Source organism: Trachymyrmex septentrionalis, unplaced genomic scaffold (assembly GCF_001594115.1).
Source record: "Trachymyrmex septentrionalis isolate Tsep2-gDNA-1 unplaced genomic scaffold, Tsep1.0 scaffold24, whole genome shotgun sequence".
Lineage (NCBI taxonomy): Eukaryota > Metazoa > Arthropoda > Insecta > Hymenoptera > Formicidae > Trachymyrmex > Trachymyrmex septentrionalis.
This window is the reverse complement of record NW_017305397.1, coordinates 2,454,785-2,470,687: the sequence shown is the minus strand read 5'-3', so window position 1 is coordinate 2,470,687 and position 15,903 is coordinate 2,454,785. Positions and strand designations below refer to the sequence as shown.

At 31.3% G+C, this 15,903-nt stretch overlaps 5 protein-coding genes across 13 annotated transcripts in view; 3 read left to right on the top strand and 2 right to left on the bottom strand.

Moving 5' to 3' along the window:
- The window catches only part of LOC108748736 (myb-like protein AA), a 91,597-nt gene extending 90,801 nt beyond the window's left edge, over nucleotides 1-796 (top strand). For all 6 annotated transcript variants that reach the window (XM_018487040.1, XM_018487041.1, XM_018487042.1 and 3 more), the window contains one exon: nucleotides 173-796. In XM_018487040.1, the coding sequence (XP_018342542.1) occupies nucleotides 173-211 (39 nt within the window). In that variant the 3' untranslated portion in view covers nucleotides 212-796. The remainder of the gene's footprint in view (nucleotides 1-172) is intronic.
- Nucleotides 797-2,810: 2,014 nt separating this feature from the next.
- LOC108748658 lies at nucleotides 2,811-5,615 on the bottom strand. The gene is made up of 5 exons (XM_018486927.1): nucleotides 5,364-5,615; nucleotides 4,163-4,331; nucleotides 3,631-4,093; nucleotides 3,199-3,425; nucleotides 2,811-3,058 (listed from the first exon to the last, which is right to left on the bottom strand). Exons 1-5 carry the CDS (start codon nucleotides 5,458-5,460, stop codon nucleotides 2,983-2,985), a joined length of 1,032 nt encoding a protein of 343 aa, XP_018342429.1. The 5' UTR covers nucleotides 5,461-5,615; the 3' UTR covers nucleotides 2,811-2,982.
- A 196-nt stretch (nucleotides 5,616-5,811) lies between these two features.
- On the top strand, nucleotides 5,812-9,764 carry LOC108748610 (40S ribosomal protein S10-like). Of its 2 annotated transcripts, XM_018486854.1 has the most exons (5): nucleotides 5,812-5,898; nucleotides 6,066-6,406; nucleotides 6,487-6,594; nucleotides 9,111-9,255; nucleotides 9,388-9,764. In XM_018486854.1, the coding sequence occupies exons 1-5, from the start codon at nucleotides 5,827-5,829 to the stop codon at nucleotides 9,721-9,723; spliced, it is 1,002 nt and encodes a 333-aa protein (XP_018342356.1). In that variant the 5' UTR covers nucleotides 5,812-5,826; the 3' UTR covers nucleotides 9,724-9,764. The 2 variants fall into 2 exon arrangements, with proteins under 2 accessions (XP_018342356.1, XP_018342355.1); XM_018486853.1 differs by lacking the exons at nucleotides 5,812-5,898; nucleotides 6,066-6,406; nucleotides 6,487-6,594 and adding an exon at nucleotides 8,623-8,706.
- A 1,544-nt stretch (nucleotides 9,765-11,308) lies between these two features.
- On the bottom strand, nucleotides 11,309-12,438 carry LOC108748664 (bladder cancer-associated protein). The gene is made up of 3 exons (XM_018486934.1): nucleotides 12,325-12,438; nucleotides 12,169-12,239; nucleotides 11,309-12,083 (listed from the first exon to the last, which is right to left on the bottom strand). Exon 3 carries the CDS (start codon nucleotides 11,987-11,989, stop codon nucleotides 11,747-11,749), a length of 243 nt encoding a protein of 80 aa, XP_018342436.1. The 5' UTR covers nucleotides 11,990-12,083; nucleotides 12,169-12,239; nucleotides 12,325-12,438; the 3' UTR covers nucleotides 11,309-11,746.
- Nucleotides 12,439-13,448: 1,010 nt separating this feature from the next.
- The window catches only part of LOC108748772 (U2 snRNP-associated SURP motif-containing protein), a 19,262-nt gene continuing 16,807 nt past the window's right edge, over nucleotides 13,449-15,903 (top strand). The window contains exons 1-8 of one of the 3 annotated variants that reach the window (XM_018487115.1): nucleotides 13,449-13,632; nucleotides 13,924-13,967; nucleotides 14,037-14,153; nucleotides 14,234-14,330; nucleotides 14,402-14,716; nucleotides 14,897-14,986; nucleotides 15,077-15,141; nucleotides 15,292-15,457. In XM_018487115.1, coding sequence (XP_018342617.1) covers nucleotides 13,944-13,967; nucleotides 14,037-14,153; nucleotides 14,234-14,330; nucleotides 14,402-14,716; nucleotides 14,897-14,986; nucleotides 15,077-15,141; nucleotides 15,292-15,457 — 874 coding nt within the window. In that variant the 5' untranslated portion in view covers nucleotides 13,449-13,632; nucleotides 13,924-13,943. Of the gene's footprint in view, nucleotides 13,839-13,923; nucleotides 13,968-14,036; nucleotides 14,154-14,233; nucleotides 14,331-14,401; nucleotides 14,717-14,896; nucleotides 14,987-15,076; nucleotides 15,142-15,291; nucleotides 15,458-15,903 lie in introns of all 3 variants that reach the window. The other 2 variants (XM_018487114.1, XM_018487116.1) reach the window with 2 other exon arrangements.

The window sequence follows — 15,903 nt, the reverse complement described above, 5'->3', positions numbered from 1 at the left end:
TCCACATTTCAAGTATATAATTTTAAATATTATTTTTCAAGTATAAAAAATATATATTAGAAAGTTTATTATACAAAATTCTCTCTCTGTATAGTATTTTGCATTTAAAATATGTTTACTAATTCTAATAATGCGTGTGAGACATAAGAGAATGTTGCATTATATGTTTCAGTTATATCCCAGAGTGCAGCCAGCGAAAGCGATTGATTAAAATGTTCGCAGAATATCCGATGATTACGACAGTATTCGACTTGCAGCTTTATCTTGTTAATTGTTATAATACGATACATAGGCACATTAGTAAATATTTAATAGCATTGCCATCCGAATGAACACGGATATCGCAAAGACGGAATCTACCCAATTTTTGTTAACAAGTCTTCTAATTACATAGCACGCGTATGTCATTTTTCTTGTAGCTTATAAAATGAGATTGCGTCATCGTGGATTTTAATGATTTTAATCGGCTACGATTTGCCATGAATCCGCGAGTCGAATGATCGTACAGATACACGTTACCCGTAGTTATTGACAATGTCAATATATATATGGCAATGCATTTCCTTATGACTTTTTCTCACATTTTAGATAAGACAAATGTTTTAATAACGGATTGCACAATTATTGGCCGAATGTCTATCCGATTTTACATTTCAATTTATAGCTGCACAGGCATTCTCAACTCAACTTTCTGTTTGAAAGTTTAATTAAGAATTGAGAGACATGTCGTGTCTCTCACTTACACTCGTAAACCATCAAATTATTTATCACTATATTATTTATATAGCGATATATTTTTAATGTATATTTATTCGAATATTGTGATGTTTCGAAAAAATGAATTTTATTTTTTTATTATACAGGCTTTTCTGGAATTGACAAAAATGCACGCATAGTTTTAATTCTTGTGAAATTTCAAGATGATTTTTGTTTCCCGCTCTATAGTGAGTTAGGTTTTAGATAAGCAAATAAATAATGGAATATTATTCGTTTAATGTAAAGTGTATTTTACTTTCGTTTTTGTACAAAATTTTAATTTAAGCCTTTAGTTTTTAAGATATTATACGTCTAAATTTGATAAGTGTGAAAAAATAATCGCGCTCGAATATTTTCCTTGCTCTCTCGAAATTTCACAAATCCTATATGTCCATTTTTCATCGATTTTGGATCATCCTGTAAATGCATTGGCTTTACGAGTTTTATCGCTTTAATTTGCTTCACCTAAATGTTTAAGTTTAGATGAGGTCAGATTATATTGTTTCATTACTTGCCCAGGATATTTTGGTATGTATTGTCGGAATCTCATGGATTTCGTTCATTCGATCTCCGATCTCTTTTTTAAAGTTGTTCCTAAACGACGCGTAAGCTTGCCGATACGCACGATGAACGATACAAGATAGCGTTTCAAACGACGATGTGCAATTGTATGAAAAAACGTAAATAGGGTACTAAAGAAATATCGATGATACGTTTCGATTGCGCCCAATTATATTACTATTTCGATATATACACACACGCGCGCGCGCGCGCGCGCGTGTGTGTGTGTGTATGTGTATATATAAAATGCCTGATTTGTCATATAATACTTAGATGGGCATGTTACAAGATATTAACGATCATCTCTCGTTGAATAGACCACTGTCAGGAATTTTCTAAGCACGCTATTATGCTCTTATAATAGATATGTACAGGTGTATCACATGCGAACGCGAGCCGCTTAGAGGATTTCTGACTGTTTGTCAAGTGACATATGTGCCTTTCGAAAGTAATAATGGGTAGATTATGTAAGAAAATACGATATATTATGACGAATAAATTGTTTTTAATAAAAAAAGAAATGATTTTTATGTTAGTCCATTTCCTATCTGATTTATAATAAATACATTAAAATTACACTATAAATACATATAAACGCTAATTACAATTGCATTGGTCGTACAAAAATACTCTCATAATATATAAAAATATTATTCGGCGATACGATGATTTCGATACCTTTAAATATATTATGTTTTAATAAATAGAGAAAGATTGCTATACAATACAACACAAAACAATATTCGGCCGCTTAACATAAAAATATGTCTTTGATTCTATATACACTAAATTATACATCTTTGTTTCAGTAAACTTATTTCATACAAAAGAGAGAAATATATATGTAATTTATATAAGAGAGGTAAAAGTACATGTAAAAATGCACATAAGAATAATTTTACAACAAAATTATGATGCCATTTACGCAAATTATCCAAACAAAATCTAATTCTAAGTAAGTTATTCTTTCTTATTTACACTTTTACAAATGTACCAATTAACAAAACTATCCTTTTAAGTGGAAATATTGATCTTTCTACTATTTTGTATAGAGTATCAATTATTTCTTTAGCAGCAATCTCTCGCTTTATTACTCTCAATACTACTTGTACTCTCAATAAATGTTTTTATTAGAAAATTTAATTTGTACTTATTTTCTATACTTTTAAATTGTAACAATTGTCGAGAAGTTAACAATTTTTTTTCATCTATGTGTTAATATAAATTATTTATAGTTTTTTTAAATAAAAATGGTTTAAAGAAAGTATCGAAATTCAATTTGTTTTGTATCATCCAACGTCGAAAAAGTGAATAATATATATCAGCATATTTTTCATATATATTATCCACGTATCAATGTGCGCATAAGCGCAGTCGTTGACTGGATAAATATAAATGTAAATATAAAACATATTTGTTTTACGTCGATATATACATATACAGGATAATTCAAAATATTTAATGTTATATGTATGAAAACAAAATTCTTTTCCATTTTTAAAATCATGTCTATATAACAACTTCACTGGTCATTTCTATCACCGGTTAATACTGGTTAATTCTATCTCAAATATCCTGTATACGAACACATGTCAATATTAGGCTATCACACGGAGAAAATATTTAAATAAAATTATCATGCGTGTGATCTCGTAGAAAGAAAGCCTAAATCTCGTTTCCTTCCTTCGCTATCTGTAGGCAAATTTGAAAATCTTCACATTCCGCGGCTATAGTTTTGAGACTGAAAATAATTAGTAATCAAAAATTATCAATTTTCTAATTCTGCATTTAAGTCTGATATAACGCTTCCTTATATTATCTGCAATCTGTAAAAAAGAATAGAAAAAAGAGAAAAGTTGAAAATTGCTTTATTTCACATACCTTTCAATGTAAATGTTTAGAACCGACGTTTCAAAATTCCCTCTTCTTATAGCTTCAGTACAAAACTGCGATAGATTCTTGAAGCATTTCCGTGTGATGTTATGAGAACCCTGATTTTCCCATTCTGGTAATTCCCTAGTAATTTTCCATGCTTCTAATACATAGCGCATTAATGAAATCCAATGTTGAGACTCTTGCAATATTCTTCCTTGATCATTTAGAGTTTTCTAAAGAAATAAATTGCAAAAACAGAAGAAAAAAATTGTTATTAATGTTTAATAAGTTGAGCAATAATTATATAATTAATTGATTAAATTCTTATATATAAATAAAGGAGACCAAGATCTCACACAAATAAACAAGTCTTATTATCTTAGCTTGATATTGTATATATGAACGGTATTGTATATACGAATATATATATGAACGAACCTGAAATGCGTCCAAATGTATGTAAGCACGCCTATACGAGGAATCGTCAGTCAAATTGGAAACTAATACAAGACTGGCGTAAATATTTTGTCGTAGGACAATTAATTTTTCTATCAGCGGCTGAATATCCGCAATCGGCATATTCTTGGAAAGAACATTACGAAGCTTCTCATTCTCACGCAGCGTACCTTCGTCTTGCGCGTATACCAGCTCCATAATCATTTGCACAAGTTGCTCGTGACTGAGACCACGCAAACCATTTGCCAAATTATCATTGGATCGTACTCTTGATGAATTTGCATCTAATGACATTCGAGAGGGTAACGATGTTTTCTTACTCTCCGGTATAGTGAAACTGGATTGGCGAGTATCGATAAGAGAGAGCCTCTTTCTAGCAGCATCCCTCAATACCGTTTTTGATGTCGATGGATTTTTAATTGGCGTGCGATCTCTGGAACTCAAACTGATAACCAAAGATTATCAAAGATGTTACTAGTTTAGTATTATAAATGTACATGCAGATACATTATACCTAAACAAACTGCATCGCTTGTTGGTGTCGAGATCAGGGGACCAAACTATAGACTTTCGTCGACCCCTTTTTTGAATAACAAGTTCATCGGGACTCTGTGGTGAATTCCAATCATCAGGTAATCTGTTTAGCCAATTCTGCAGCGTGCTTACATCCATGTTATATGTTGCTGAAATACATTTCACAAATTATCAAAATGTCTCAAACTGTATAATAAATTCAGATCTGTTTTTCATTCCTGTACTAAAACTTCTTTTCTTTCATAAAATATCAAATATTTCATTCTAAGTTCTAAAAGTATCTTATAGAAAACAGATTTTATACATGTAAGAATATGAATATAATACGCAAGTACAAGTTAAATAAGTAAGGTAAGGACATGCATGTCCAAAAGCTCCAGATAAAAAAAAAAGAGAAAAATTTATTTAACCCTCTACTTTTATCTTTCTGTTACTGTAATACCATGAGAACTTTTTAAAAACGCTCGGGTCAAAAAAGACCCGAACATGATTAGAAGGTTAAAAAAATAATTGTAGACCAGTATAGTCGATTCTTTAAAACTATCTTAAGTAAGATAATCTTAGGCCGGTATTCATAGAGCGGTATTTATAATCTGTTCTTATTTTAAGAACGTCTTAAGTAATGTCTTAAGATGCTAATACGGTTTTTTAATTCGTTCATGACACATCTTAAGACCGTACTTAAGACAGTTTTGAAATAAAAACTGACTATAAAAGTATAATCCTAAATTGTCATAATCACAAGTATTAATACACTACTTACTTAAAGCTATCTTAAAATAAAAACTAATGAATACTGGCCATAGTTTTATATTTAAGACTGTCTTAAGAATAGTCTTAAGTTATCATAAACAATCACAAGCTGTATTAGTATCTTAAGATATTACTTAAGACAGTCTTAAAATAAGAATAAATTGTAAATATCAGTCAAAAATTGTATTAGCATCTTAAGATATTATTTAAGACTGTCTTAAATATTAATAAGAACGAACTATGAATACCGGCCGTAGGATTGTTATGGTTCGCGAAAATCCGGCATGCGAGGTTAGGTAGATTTTCACGCTCGCGCAAATTGAGTCTGGTGTAAAAACGCGTCGCACATAGGAAGATACGACAATGATATTTTTGTGAAACCAGGGAGAAAAGGCACGACGTGATGATACTCGAAATATGGAGTGCACCTGGTGTCGAATTGGCGGGAATCACCAACGGACTCTCGAGACGTGACTGTCTCGCGCGAGGAGAAGGGGCCAGAGTTTCTCGCAGCTGCCTCGCCATCGCAGTTCGCGCGATGTCCCCCAACGTTGCCGCGAAGAAATTTGGAGTTTCAGTTACGGGACCGCAACAAAACAACTGTCAATGATAGACGCCCACAGGTTGTCAACTACTGTCACCGGTGTTATTGTCGTTCACTATCATCTGCTATAATGCTATCACTGATTACACAACACACAGATACTCTACGCGTGCGCGTGACTCGATCGGGTGAAGCACAGGAAATAAACATAAGAACAGGAAATAGTAAATTCAACCTATCAGAAAAAAACCTAGCATGTATGCTAGAATGAACGCTTTCTGATAGGTTGAAATCTCCTATTCCCTGTTCCTGTACTTTTCTTGTTTTTGGTTTAAAGGCCTGTTCAGATGAACGCACAATCGCATATATACATTTCTCAAAGAAAAAATCGACCACGAATTTGGACTTTTGGAGCAGAGGTTGTAAGAGACTGCTGTATTGTGTTTGGTTCTTTTCAATTTTCATTTGATTTCTTGTACCGTCTATTACATATTACGTACGTTTATTTTATCTCAGCTTTGTAATTGTTTTCTCCGAAGTATTTAATCATCGTTTTTATAAGTTTTAATAACTTAGTAATTTTAAGGTTATGCACAAGTTTCGGAAATTATCCCAATTGAAGAAAAAAAGGGAGCGAACATTAAATGTACGTCTTCCTCACGTAATAAAGGATAAAAAAGAAGTTGAACAGTTATTTGAGGGTAATTTTCATATAAAATTACCACGACAGTCCAGTAAATCATGCCACATCATCTTTCCTACCGTCGAAGAGAAGATTAAAAATTATAAACTTGCAAAGGGTAAAACAATCGATGGCAAGCGAATTGTTATTCAACCATTGCGTGAGATTGTATTTAAAAAAGAAATCAACACAAGAAAAAAGGTTTTTATACCTGAAATTAAACCGGACATTGAAGTAACAAAAACGTAAGAATTATTTGCTTGAATCATAACTTTATTTCACAAGATTATTAATATTTCATGTTTCATATTTTATACTTTTACAGATTATTTATTTCAAATGTAACGAGTGGTACAAAATCACATGAAATAAGAGGTGCCCTTCCTGGATGTGTTGGTGTTACTTTATTAAAATCTTACAATAAAGATTTTAGGTAAGTATAATTTATTTTTATTAAATAATATTACCCTATTTTTATTAAATTTCTAACTTTGTCGCTATGATGCAATATATACTTTTCGAACTTTCTGCTTTTATATATGCATATATATATATATACAATATATGCACAAGTATGTATTTATATATATTTATATTTATAATAATACATTTTTCAATTTGTATAGGAGTGCAATGGTTAAAATGGAAAATATTCAAATAGCAGCGGAATATCTAACTGAAAAGCACAAATGGCCAGTCTTAAATGGTCATAAAATATGTATGAAACGAGATACAAGAGCAAAACATAAAAGAGGACGTCCTACAAGTATTCTTAAAATTCATAATGAAAATACAATAGAAAAATGTAATTCTAGTAAGAGCTTGAATTGTACAGAAGTTAACAACGATAGTAATTAAGAACGTTTAATTAAAATAATTATTAGTAACGAAAATATTATAATTTCTTTATGGCTCTCCAAATAATAAAAAATCCCGGGAACTCTCATTTGCCTAATTTCTCAGGATTTTAAAAAATAATTATTAATTATCATAGATATTTTTTCTCGAAATTCAAATTATCTTCAAATTAAACCACAGTGAATTTCTGCCATATATCTATTTTGAAACTTACCAATAAAAAAAAATACAAAAGAAATACAACAGAGATTATATTGCAACCTAAAAATAAGTCAAAGATGCTGCAAAATTAATATATGATTATATAATGTAGTATAACATGATAACATAGTACCCATTTGTGTATTTAGCATTGTTTCTCACCTAAAAAGATTATATTTAAAAGAAAACCAATTCTTGTTATCATAACATTGATGTTTGACCAGCAAATGATAAATGAAGTGCAGTCACATTTTGATATTGAACCTTTTTGCTATCAAGAAATTCATATTTAATTTTATATTTTCTTAAAAAAATCTATGATAATATAATTTAAATTGTGTACATAGAATATATTGTAACAAGATATAATTTAACTATCTACATTGTAAGTCTTAAAAAATTTCAATGACAAGTAATATTGTAACTCTTAAGATGCTATGACTCTGTGATTGGCTTATGACATCTTAAGACTGTACTTAAGATAATCTTAAATATAAAAATTTATTATAAATATACTAGCCGATGTGTTATCCCGAGATACTACTATAACATAAAGTTAATGCAAGTAATTCCAATTTGTCGAATAGTAAGCGCTGATTATTAATATTATATTTATACATATAATTTATATTATATTATATACATATTATTGGATTGATGTCTGTGGTAGAATAAGCTTATTGGTTCTCCAGCAGCTAGTGAAGATAATGGTAAAATGATTCAGACGACCTATGTATGCCAATAATTTAAGATTTAAAGAAACTGGATGCTTGATTAAATATTAGAAATATATTAGAATATTAGAATTATATAATAAGGATTATTAAATTTGAAATTGAATTGAATTCCGAATAAAAAATTATCTACAATAGAAGAAATATTTGAAACTATCACACATAGATTTCTCAACGGGAGCTTTCCAGCAATAGATACAACTTGACACAAAAGTCGTCCTATCCTTGTTCGATAATCAGTAAGAAATAAAGACAGAATGATTCTTGTGTTAATTTGTGTTTCTGTTGGAAAACTCTCGATATATATATATATATTTTTTTTTTTATCACATGAGCGATAACTATTAATAAAATAATAACATAGAACTTTCTCTAATCCTATTTTAGCTAAAGTTATTTGAATGAATACATATATATATATATATATATATGCACAATGTCCGAATTTTGACATGCGATTGATCATTTTTATATCGTGAACTGTAGACCAATCTTTAGAAAAAGTTTATCACATTGCTTGAACAAATGCTTAAAATCTTAAAAAATGTTTTACTTAAACGAAACAAGTATATATTTTAATGTTGAAGAGAGAAAACGTAAATGGTGCAAAAAGTGCAAGTGGCGCGGCAGAAATATAGTTATTTTCGCTCATCTCGAATTATTCGAGATATCGTATATCGATATTGTCCACGAGCCACACGAGCGAAAGCGAATGGTTCTTTCCGACAACAGGCGCATGTTGAATTCGTCAAGTGAGTTGAACTTCCTGCGATATCCATTTTAATCCTATTTATTTATAAAAATTATAACAAAGTAAAGAGTTCATTAAAATCCATAAGTTATCCAAATCAAGTATATTTCATTATATTCAGTTTTTATATGTTGTTACGTGGAATATTTACGAATTGTATACGTCTTATTCTCGTATGATTTCTTTCAATAAAAACTCGTTTTTTAATGTTATTCATAATTGTAGCTATGCAAACCGTAATTTTGAAACGTAACTTATAATAATGCAGCTGTGTTAGCCTATAATGTCTATTTTGTTATTACTGTACATAACCTTAAAGATAGTATATACCTTTCAGTCTTGTTTTTAGGCTATAACATTTAATATACTAATATGTATTAAATCATTTTTCTTATTGTTTCACAGAATGTTGATGCCAAAAAAGAATCGTGTAGCTATCTATGAGTACCTTTTCAAGGAGGGAGTTATGGTAGCGAAGAAGGATTATCATGCATCGAAACATCCAGAATTAGAAAATATTCCTAATCTTCAAGTCATTAAGGCTATGCAGGTAAAAATTATTATTATTTTCCTTTCATTGTACAAAAAGAATAAAATTTTACATTGTAAATTATCATTAACTCATACATTAATGTAAATTAAAGTTTCCAGTGTATGTATATATACTTACCTATCTTTTTAGTCTTTAAAGTCTAGAGGATACGTCAAAGAACAATTTGCATGGCGACATTTCTATTGGTACTTGACGAACGATGGTATCGAATATCTACGTGGATACTTACATTTACCACCTGAAATCGTACCCTCCACCCTTAAGAAACAACCGAGATCAGAAACTACAAGACCAAGACCTGCAGCAACTAGGAGCGAAGGTTCAAGACCCACAGAAGATCGTGCGGGATACAGACGAGGACCAGGTGGTCCTCCAAGTGCCGGTGACAAAAAAGCCGATGTTGGTGCAGGTACCGGCGATCTCGAGTTTCGCGGTGGTTTCGGTCGTGGAAAAGCTCTTCAGTAATTTTGTTTTAATATAAAATAAATATGCTTTAAAAAACAAAATTGATGTTATTTTTATTTTAACATTTAATACATATGATACTTTCATCAATGTGTTTCTAATATATGATATGCATTGAAGAAAAAGAAACAGATTTACTTGATTGGGGATTTCTTTATTACTCTCTCATAATATATTTATAAACTTATAGTTCTTATATTTATTTTTTTGTAAAGTTTCTCGATTTATATTTTACAGTTTATATTTGGAAGCAATGTAGGTATGATTAACAATAATATTGTGGGAAAGTTGAAGCACATTTTTAATGCTAATTTGTTTTAACGAACAGACAAATCTATTGTCTAATCAAGATTTCCCAATCAAAGTCATCACAGATTCTTTATATATGCTTACATACCAAGGAATATAGATAGATACAATTTTTATAGTTGCAAAAATTCCTGGTCAAGCTTTCACTCGAATCTGAATAAAAAAATGTGTCTAAGACTGCTGTAGCTTTTGCAACTTTGCTAAAGGAATTCCTTGCTTTATGTCAAAATATTATAATATAAGCTTATACGATAGATGCAGGAAGATAATTGACCTTCACATATATACTTCAGAGACATCAGATATAAAAGATTTACCGACATGACTTAATGTTTTAGTTCAATTTTTATCCATATTCATGAACTATTATATGGATAATAATTTTTGGTTACTATGATTATCTATATTATTTACATTGGTAATGCTACTTATGCTAAATTAGATAATTATATTAACATTCGTGGATAGCAAATTTACAATTATAAATAGCACAGAACTTGTATCTCACTTAAATCTTTTTATGAGGCATACAAATTAAAAAATAAATACAATTTACACTTCTGACAACATAAATCAAATGAGCAATACAAAAGACTTATTTCACATTGAATTTTAGTTCTGCACACTATATTTTTTAGTTAGGACATATTTGACAAGTACTTATTTGAGAAATTTTAGTCTCATATAACACTCGCTTGACTAAATTTTATAATATTTGCGCTACACATTATTTCGATTTTTATCATTTTAAATCAATCGACATTTGCTAATTAATTCCATGTAGATAAACAACTTGCCAAATTTTTATGTTTTTACTAAATGATAGCATCTTAAATTTCGAGATACTTCAGTTTTCATGTGTCGTGTCACTTTGATACCAAGTGCATTGTACATGTGTGAATATATAAAATCCTGTTAAGTGTTCGGTTAAAATATTTAAAAAATTATATTCATTTTGCATCTAACATCAATCGAATAATCATTTGATATATTGGTTGATGCAAATGATTTTAACAAAATAAGAACTCTATGTAATTGTTATATGTATTTTTAATGCATAACGTATAAGGAAGAATATTGGATTTTATTTGGAAAAACATTATTTAGAATCGTATTGAAAAAATTGGAATAAAAACTGCGTTTAGAAAATTATGAATAAATATAAAGGAATATGTTACTGTCTGTATAATCTCTGATTTTTGCTTTATTCTGTTGTAGCAAATGTATTATAATTGATATATGAAATTTGTATCTGTTATACAATATATATTAACAAAAAAAGACTACATAACGTTAAAATCTGAAAATTTACTTGACTCCACTCAACAATTGTGACCAAACTCAAACTATATATGAATCTCATCAAATACATCGTATCACATTTTTGCTTATTTAAAATTTCAAAATTTGAACTCTACATAAATTTAGCATGAAAATGTTCAATAAAACATGATGTTATAGAACATTAGACTCAAATTTTGATAATTTGAAAATCTAAACTTGTTAAACCTAAATACTAAAGGCATCGCTTTCACAATATGGGCAAAACAGATGCTAGCAAAATACGGATTGAAAAGCTACTTTCGTGTATTATGCCAGAGTATGGAGAGAAAAAGGAAGAGAATGGCAAAAATTCACTCGTGTACACACGCAATGGAAAAGACAAGAGGATAATTCTCTAAATATGATTGAGTTAAACACAGTTGGCATGATCTTAGCCATTATCGCATCTTACTGTGTCACAATTTGTGCTCCAGAGCAGGCAATTGCCTATTCCACTGTAACAAATGAGGAAGACAGCGGCGAGGAACACGAGACTGCAGATAGTGCAGGGCTTGCGCTCCAGGAAGAACCCAATCAGATAAAGTGCCATGAACATGACGTGGGTTTGCAGCAGCGCTGGGTTCACGGGTTTCGGTATCAGCAGCACCGGGATCAGCCACTGTAGGCAGTACATTTTCTCTGGATCGTATGGGATGATAAGAATTACACTCGTCAGAGTTTCGTGACGTCTCTTTCACGTCGGATGATTATCTCGTCTACGACAGGACCTTCGGAGAATATCAACATTAATATTAGAGTAACATTCGATACCTGATAACCTGAATATTCGTTGGCATAGACATCGTTATTAACCTCATTTGGAAGCATCATCGCATGCGATTCATCATCTTTTAACATCGGACGTACATTTCTCGTCGTCGATCCTATACGACCAATCGATCACAGCTGATATACCGACAATTTTGCAATTAGAAGATTATTTGACAACCAGGATTAAACTATACGCACATGTGACGTCGTGATCAGCTGCGGTTGGCTCAGGTGACAAGTGACCATGGTGGAAGGTTTCACCATACAAGTGACGATGCTACGATATGGTATGTGATACGACGTTTGTATCGATCAATAATGGTTGCTTTTCATTTGATGACAAACGAAGTCGACACAAACGTCGTTCTATCCTTGTTGACATTCAGAGAGTGACAAAGATAGAATGATACTTGTGTCGACTTGTATCAAATGGAAAGCACCTGAGATTTTTGATTGGTCAATTTGTACGATTCTTTTTTTTTAATTGGTCAACCAAAGCACATCAAAGCATTTGTAGTGAGACTTTGACTTAGTCGAACTAAAGGATCATTTATAGCCATAAACTGTTAAGCTTGACGTACAATTGAAAAACGCAGGCAATAAGAACAGGGAATAATAAATTTCAGTTTCTCAAGTAAGTTCTTCTTAGGGTAAAATCACACGGTCCGGAATAGGACTGCGAAATACAGAATGCGAAGTAGAAGCAATCAATTAGCGTTATTCCGAATAGCGCTAATTGGTTATTTGAATGATGCATTCTCTATTCCGCAGCCTTTTTCCGCACCGTGTGATTTCACCCTTAGGCTGAATTTTCATGCCGATGTTCGGCGCTCGATTCGAGTGTCAAAACAGATTACGTAATCAAAATTGATGAATACCAAGCATCAATTTTAATCACGTGATCTGTTTTAATGCTGAAAATAAGCGTCGAGCATCAGCATGAAAAAGCAGCCTTAGGCTAAGTTCCTCCGAAACTTTCTCTCCGAGTTTTACTCTATATGCTATAGTATACGTTACATGTATTATATATTTTGAGTAAAATTTTCCTTCGAAAAGAAGTTTTGGAACGTTACCTAAGGCTGCTTTTTCATGCTGATGTTCGACCTCATCTTAATTGGCTGCAGTACTGTCAGTGTCAGCATCGCAGCCAATACGGTGGCAAAATTCTAATCCAGCTAGCAATCCAGCAGAAAAACAAGCATTGTATGCCGCAGACTTTAGAGCATCAAGTGGAACGCATATCCTTTATTGTGCATCAGGCTTTATTCTCTGTTCTCTGTTCCTTTGATTGTGCGCAGCTTCTTAAACGGTCATTTCATGCATCAATCACCATTTCATTCTTGTTTAACATTTGATGACACAAGCATGAAATAATAATCAGCGTGTGAACGTATAAGCAGAACACACCCACGCACCCAAAAGACGCAATCCTAGGTGTCGCTATTATCATGAGATTCCTGAGAAAGATTATAATTTATGATTTTTTCGCGTGTGAAGTGTGATAAAATACTTTTGACATTGATATCCTGATGGAATTCTACGTTTTTGTATAAATCGATTGCTACCGTAATCGTCCAGCTACCAACATACGTATTACTTCAGCCAGTTGTTTTCGCAACATTTTTAAATTTCATTACCGTATTTGCACGTTCTACATATATTTCATTGAATGGATTCGAAATTTTGTGACGAATATTTATAACATTTAACTCGTATGTATTGTTTATTTTTGTGAATTGATCCTTGTGGTGATTAAATTTTAGTCAATAATTTATGTAATTTCCTCCCTTTTTTTAGGTTAGACCATTTCTTTACAAATGGCGGATAAGGCTATGATGAAGGTACTTCTTTGTACATTGGGGTTTTTATGATTCTTTGCATATTCTTGACCTTATATTCTATATTTACAGCAAATTGCGGAGCAAAAGCTTAAGGCCTTTTCCATTGGTACAATGGGTAAAAGACCATTAAGTAAAAAGGAATTGGAAGAACAACGTAAAAAGGAGCAAGAACAAGCTGCGGCTCAGGTGAGTAATAACCCCATACAATCATCCTCTTCTATATTTGTTGAATATTTTATATAGATAATTACGTGTATTTTGTACAGGCATTTGAAGAATTTGTAGCGACATTTCAAGAAACACCTAGTAAAACAACTAATAAGGTTTGGGTAAAGGCTGGGACATATGATGCAGGAAAAAGACGTAAATATGAAATTATAATATGCGTTTAAAGTACTTTGTTATATAAATCATAAATTTTATTCTTTTTATAGAGGAAGATACAAGAGAAAAAGGAAAGCTTTATAAACCACAGTCAAAAATCTCAGAACTAGTTGATAATAGATCATCGGCTGAACAAGCTCAAGAATATGCAAGATTACTTGGAACAAATGAACGAAAATTAGATAGGCTAGGCAAGAAGAAGAAAGAAGGTGAAAAAAAGAAGAGCAACCTTGAATTATTCAAAGAGGAGCTAAAGATGATTCAAGAGGAACGTGAAGAGAGACACAAGTATAAGGGTGTAGTGAAAACTGTAATATCTACACAATCTGAAGATCCAATGATGGCTGCTTTAAAATGTGTAGAAGGTATACATATATGTGTATATATACATATGCTTGAGTGTGTATCCTATAATATGATTACTTTATAGTTTGATATTGTATAATCAATTTAATTATTGTTTAGTTATTATTGGTTTTAAAAAGATATGGCAGTATATTTTTATTACAATAGTATTTAAATCTGTAGTATACTTACAACTTCAGTAGGTAGTAAATCCTCATTTCCGGATCCGCGAAAGGCTAATCTGCATAACTTCATTGATGATCCCCGTCTCTTAGCCCTGATATATGAGGGTAACCATTATCCTTCCAATATCTTTTTCCTCTTATCACCTTTATCTGTCTCATAAATATGGGATATGCTGAAGGATTTTTGTTTTACAGATGGTTCATTTGACAATGGTGATCCAAATACTACAAATTTATATCTAGGAAATTTAAATCCAAAGGTAAACTATTATTTTATCACTGTAATATCAATTTGCACACAACGTTATCTGGAGGCACCGGTAGTGTCTCGGCGCTAAGCTACGCGCAGCGTCACTATTATATAGAAACCGATGCACAATTAAAAATCTTTCTTTCTTTTATCTTTTTAGATCACTGAACAGCAATTAATGGAAATATTCGGCAAATATGGTCCTTTAGCTAGTATAAAAATAATGTGGCCACGTAGCGATGAAGAGAAAGCCAGACAAAGAAATTGTGGTTTTGTTGCATTCATGAGTCGTAAAGATGGAGAGCGAGCATTGAAAAATCTTAATGGTGAGAATATAACGAGAATATTAAAAAAAATAGAAGTTTGTGCGTGCGAGTTTGCAGAGTGCTCTATTTTATTTTAACCAATCAGTCTTCTCTGAAATTATTAATGATAGAAAGAAATATTTCAAGTGAAAGTGGAAATGATGGCTTTAAGAAGGAACATTACGATATTCCTATTTCAGTACTTTTATATGCAATAAGTAGAGAAATAAAATATGTGAAAAAATTATATAGCTTCATTTAAAAAAAGATGAAGGTGATCTTCATATTTTTTTAGTGTCTCCATCCAAAAAAGACACAACGTGACTAAAATATGTCCCTCGTGAAACCGTTGTACTTTTATCTGACACATTTTTTTGTATTTTTAATAATTTTGAAGAAAATTAACCGTTTCAAATAAAATAGTATTTTAGTAAATATACATATTAAAACACCCTGTGTGTATTTTA

Excerpts from the sequence above, each read along its gene's own strand:
- LOC108748658 (XM_018486927.1), bottom strand. The coding sequence starts at position 5,460 with ATGGCGAGGCAGCTGCGAGAAACTCTGGCCCCTTCTCCTCGCGCGAGA. Across the intron at positions 4,094-4,162 it reads AAGCGATGCAGTTTGTTTAG|TTTGAGTTCCAGAGATCGCA; the intron begins GTATAATGTATC and ends TTTGGTTATCAG. Across the intron at positions 3,059-3,198 it reads CTAAACATTTACATTGAAAG|TCTCAAAACTATAGCCGCGG; the intron begins GTATGTGAAATA and ends AATTATTTTCAG.
- LOC108748610 (XM_018486854.1), top strand. The coding sequence starts at position 5,827 with ATGAACGCACAATCGCATATATACATTTCTCAAAGAAAAAATCGACCA. Across the intron at positions 6,595-9,110 it reads TCTTACAATAAAGATTTTAG|AATGTTGATGCCAAAAAAGA; the intron begins GTAAGTATAATT and ends ATTGTTTCACAG. Across the intron at positions 9,256-9,387 it reads AAGTCATTAAGGCTATGCAG|TCTTTAAAGTCTAGAGGATA; the intron begins GTAAAAATTATT and ends CTATCTTTTTAG.
- LOC108748664 (XM_018486934.1), bottom strand. The coding sequence starts at position 11,989 with ATGTACTGCCTACAGTGGCTGATCCCGGTGCTGCTGATACCGAAACCC.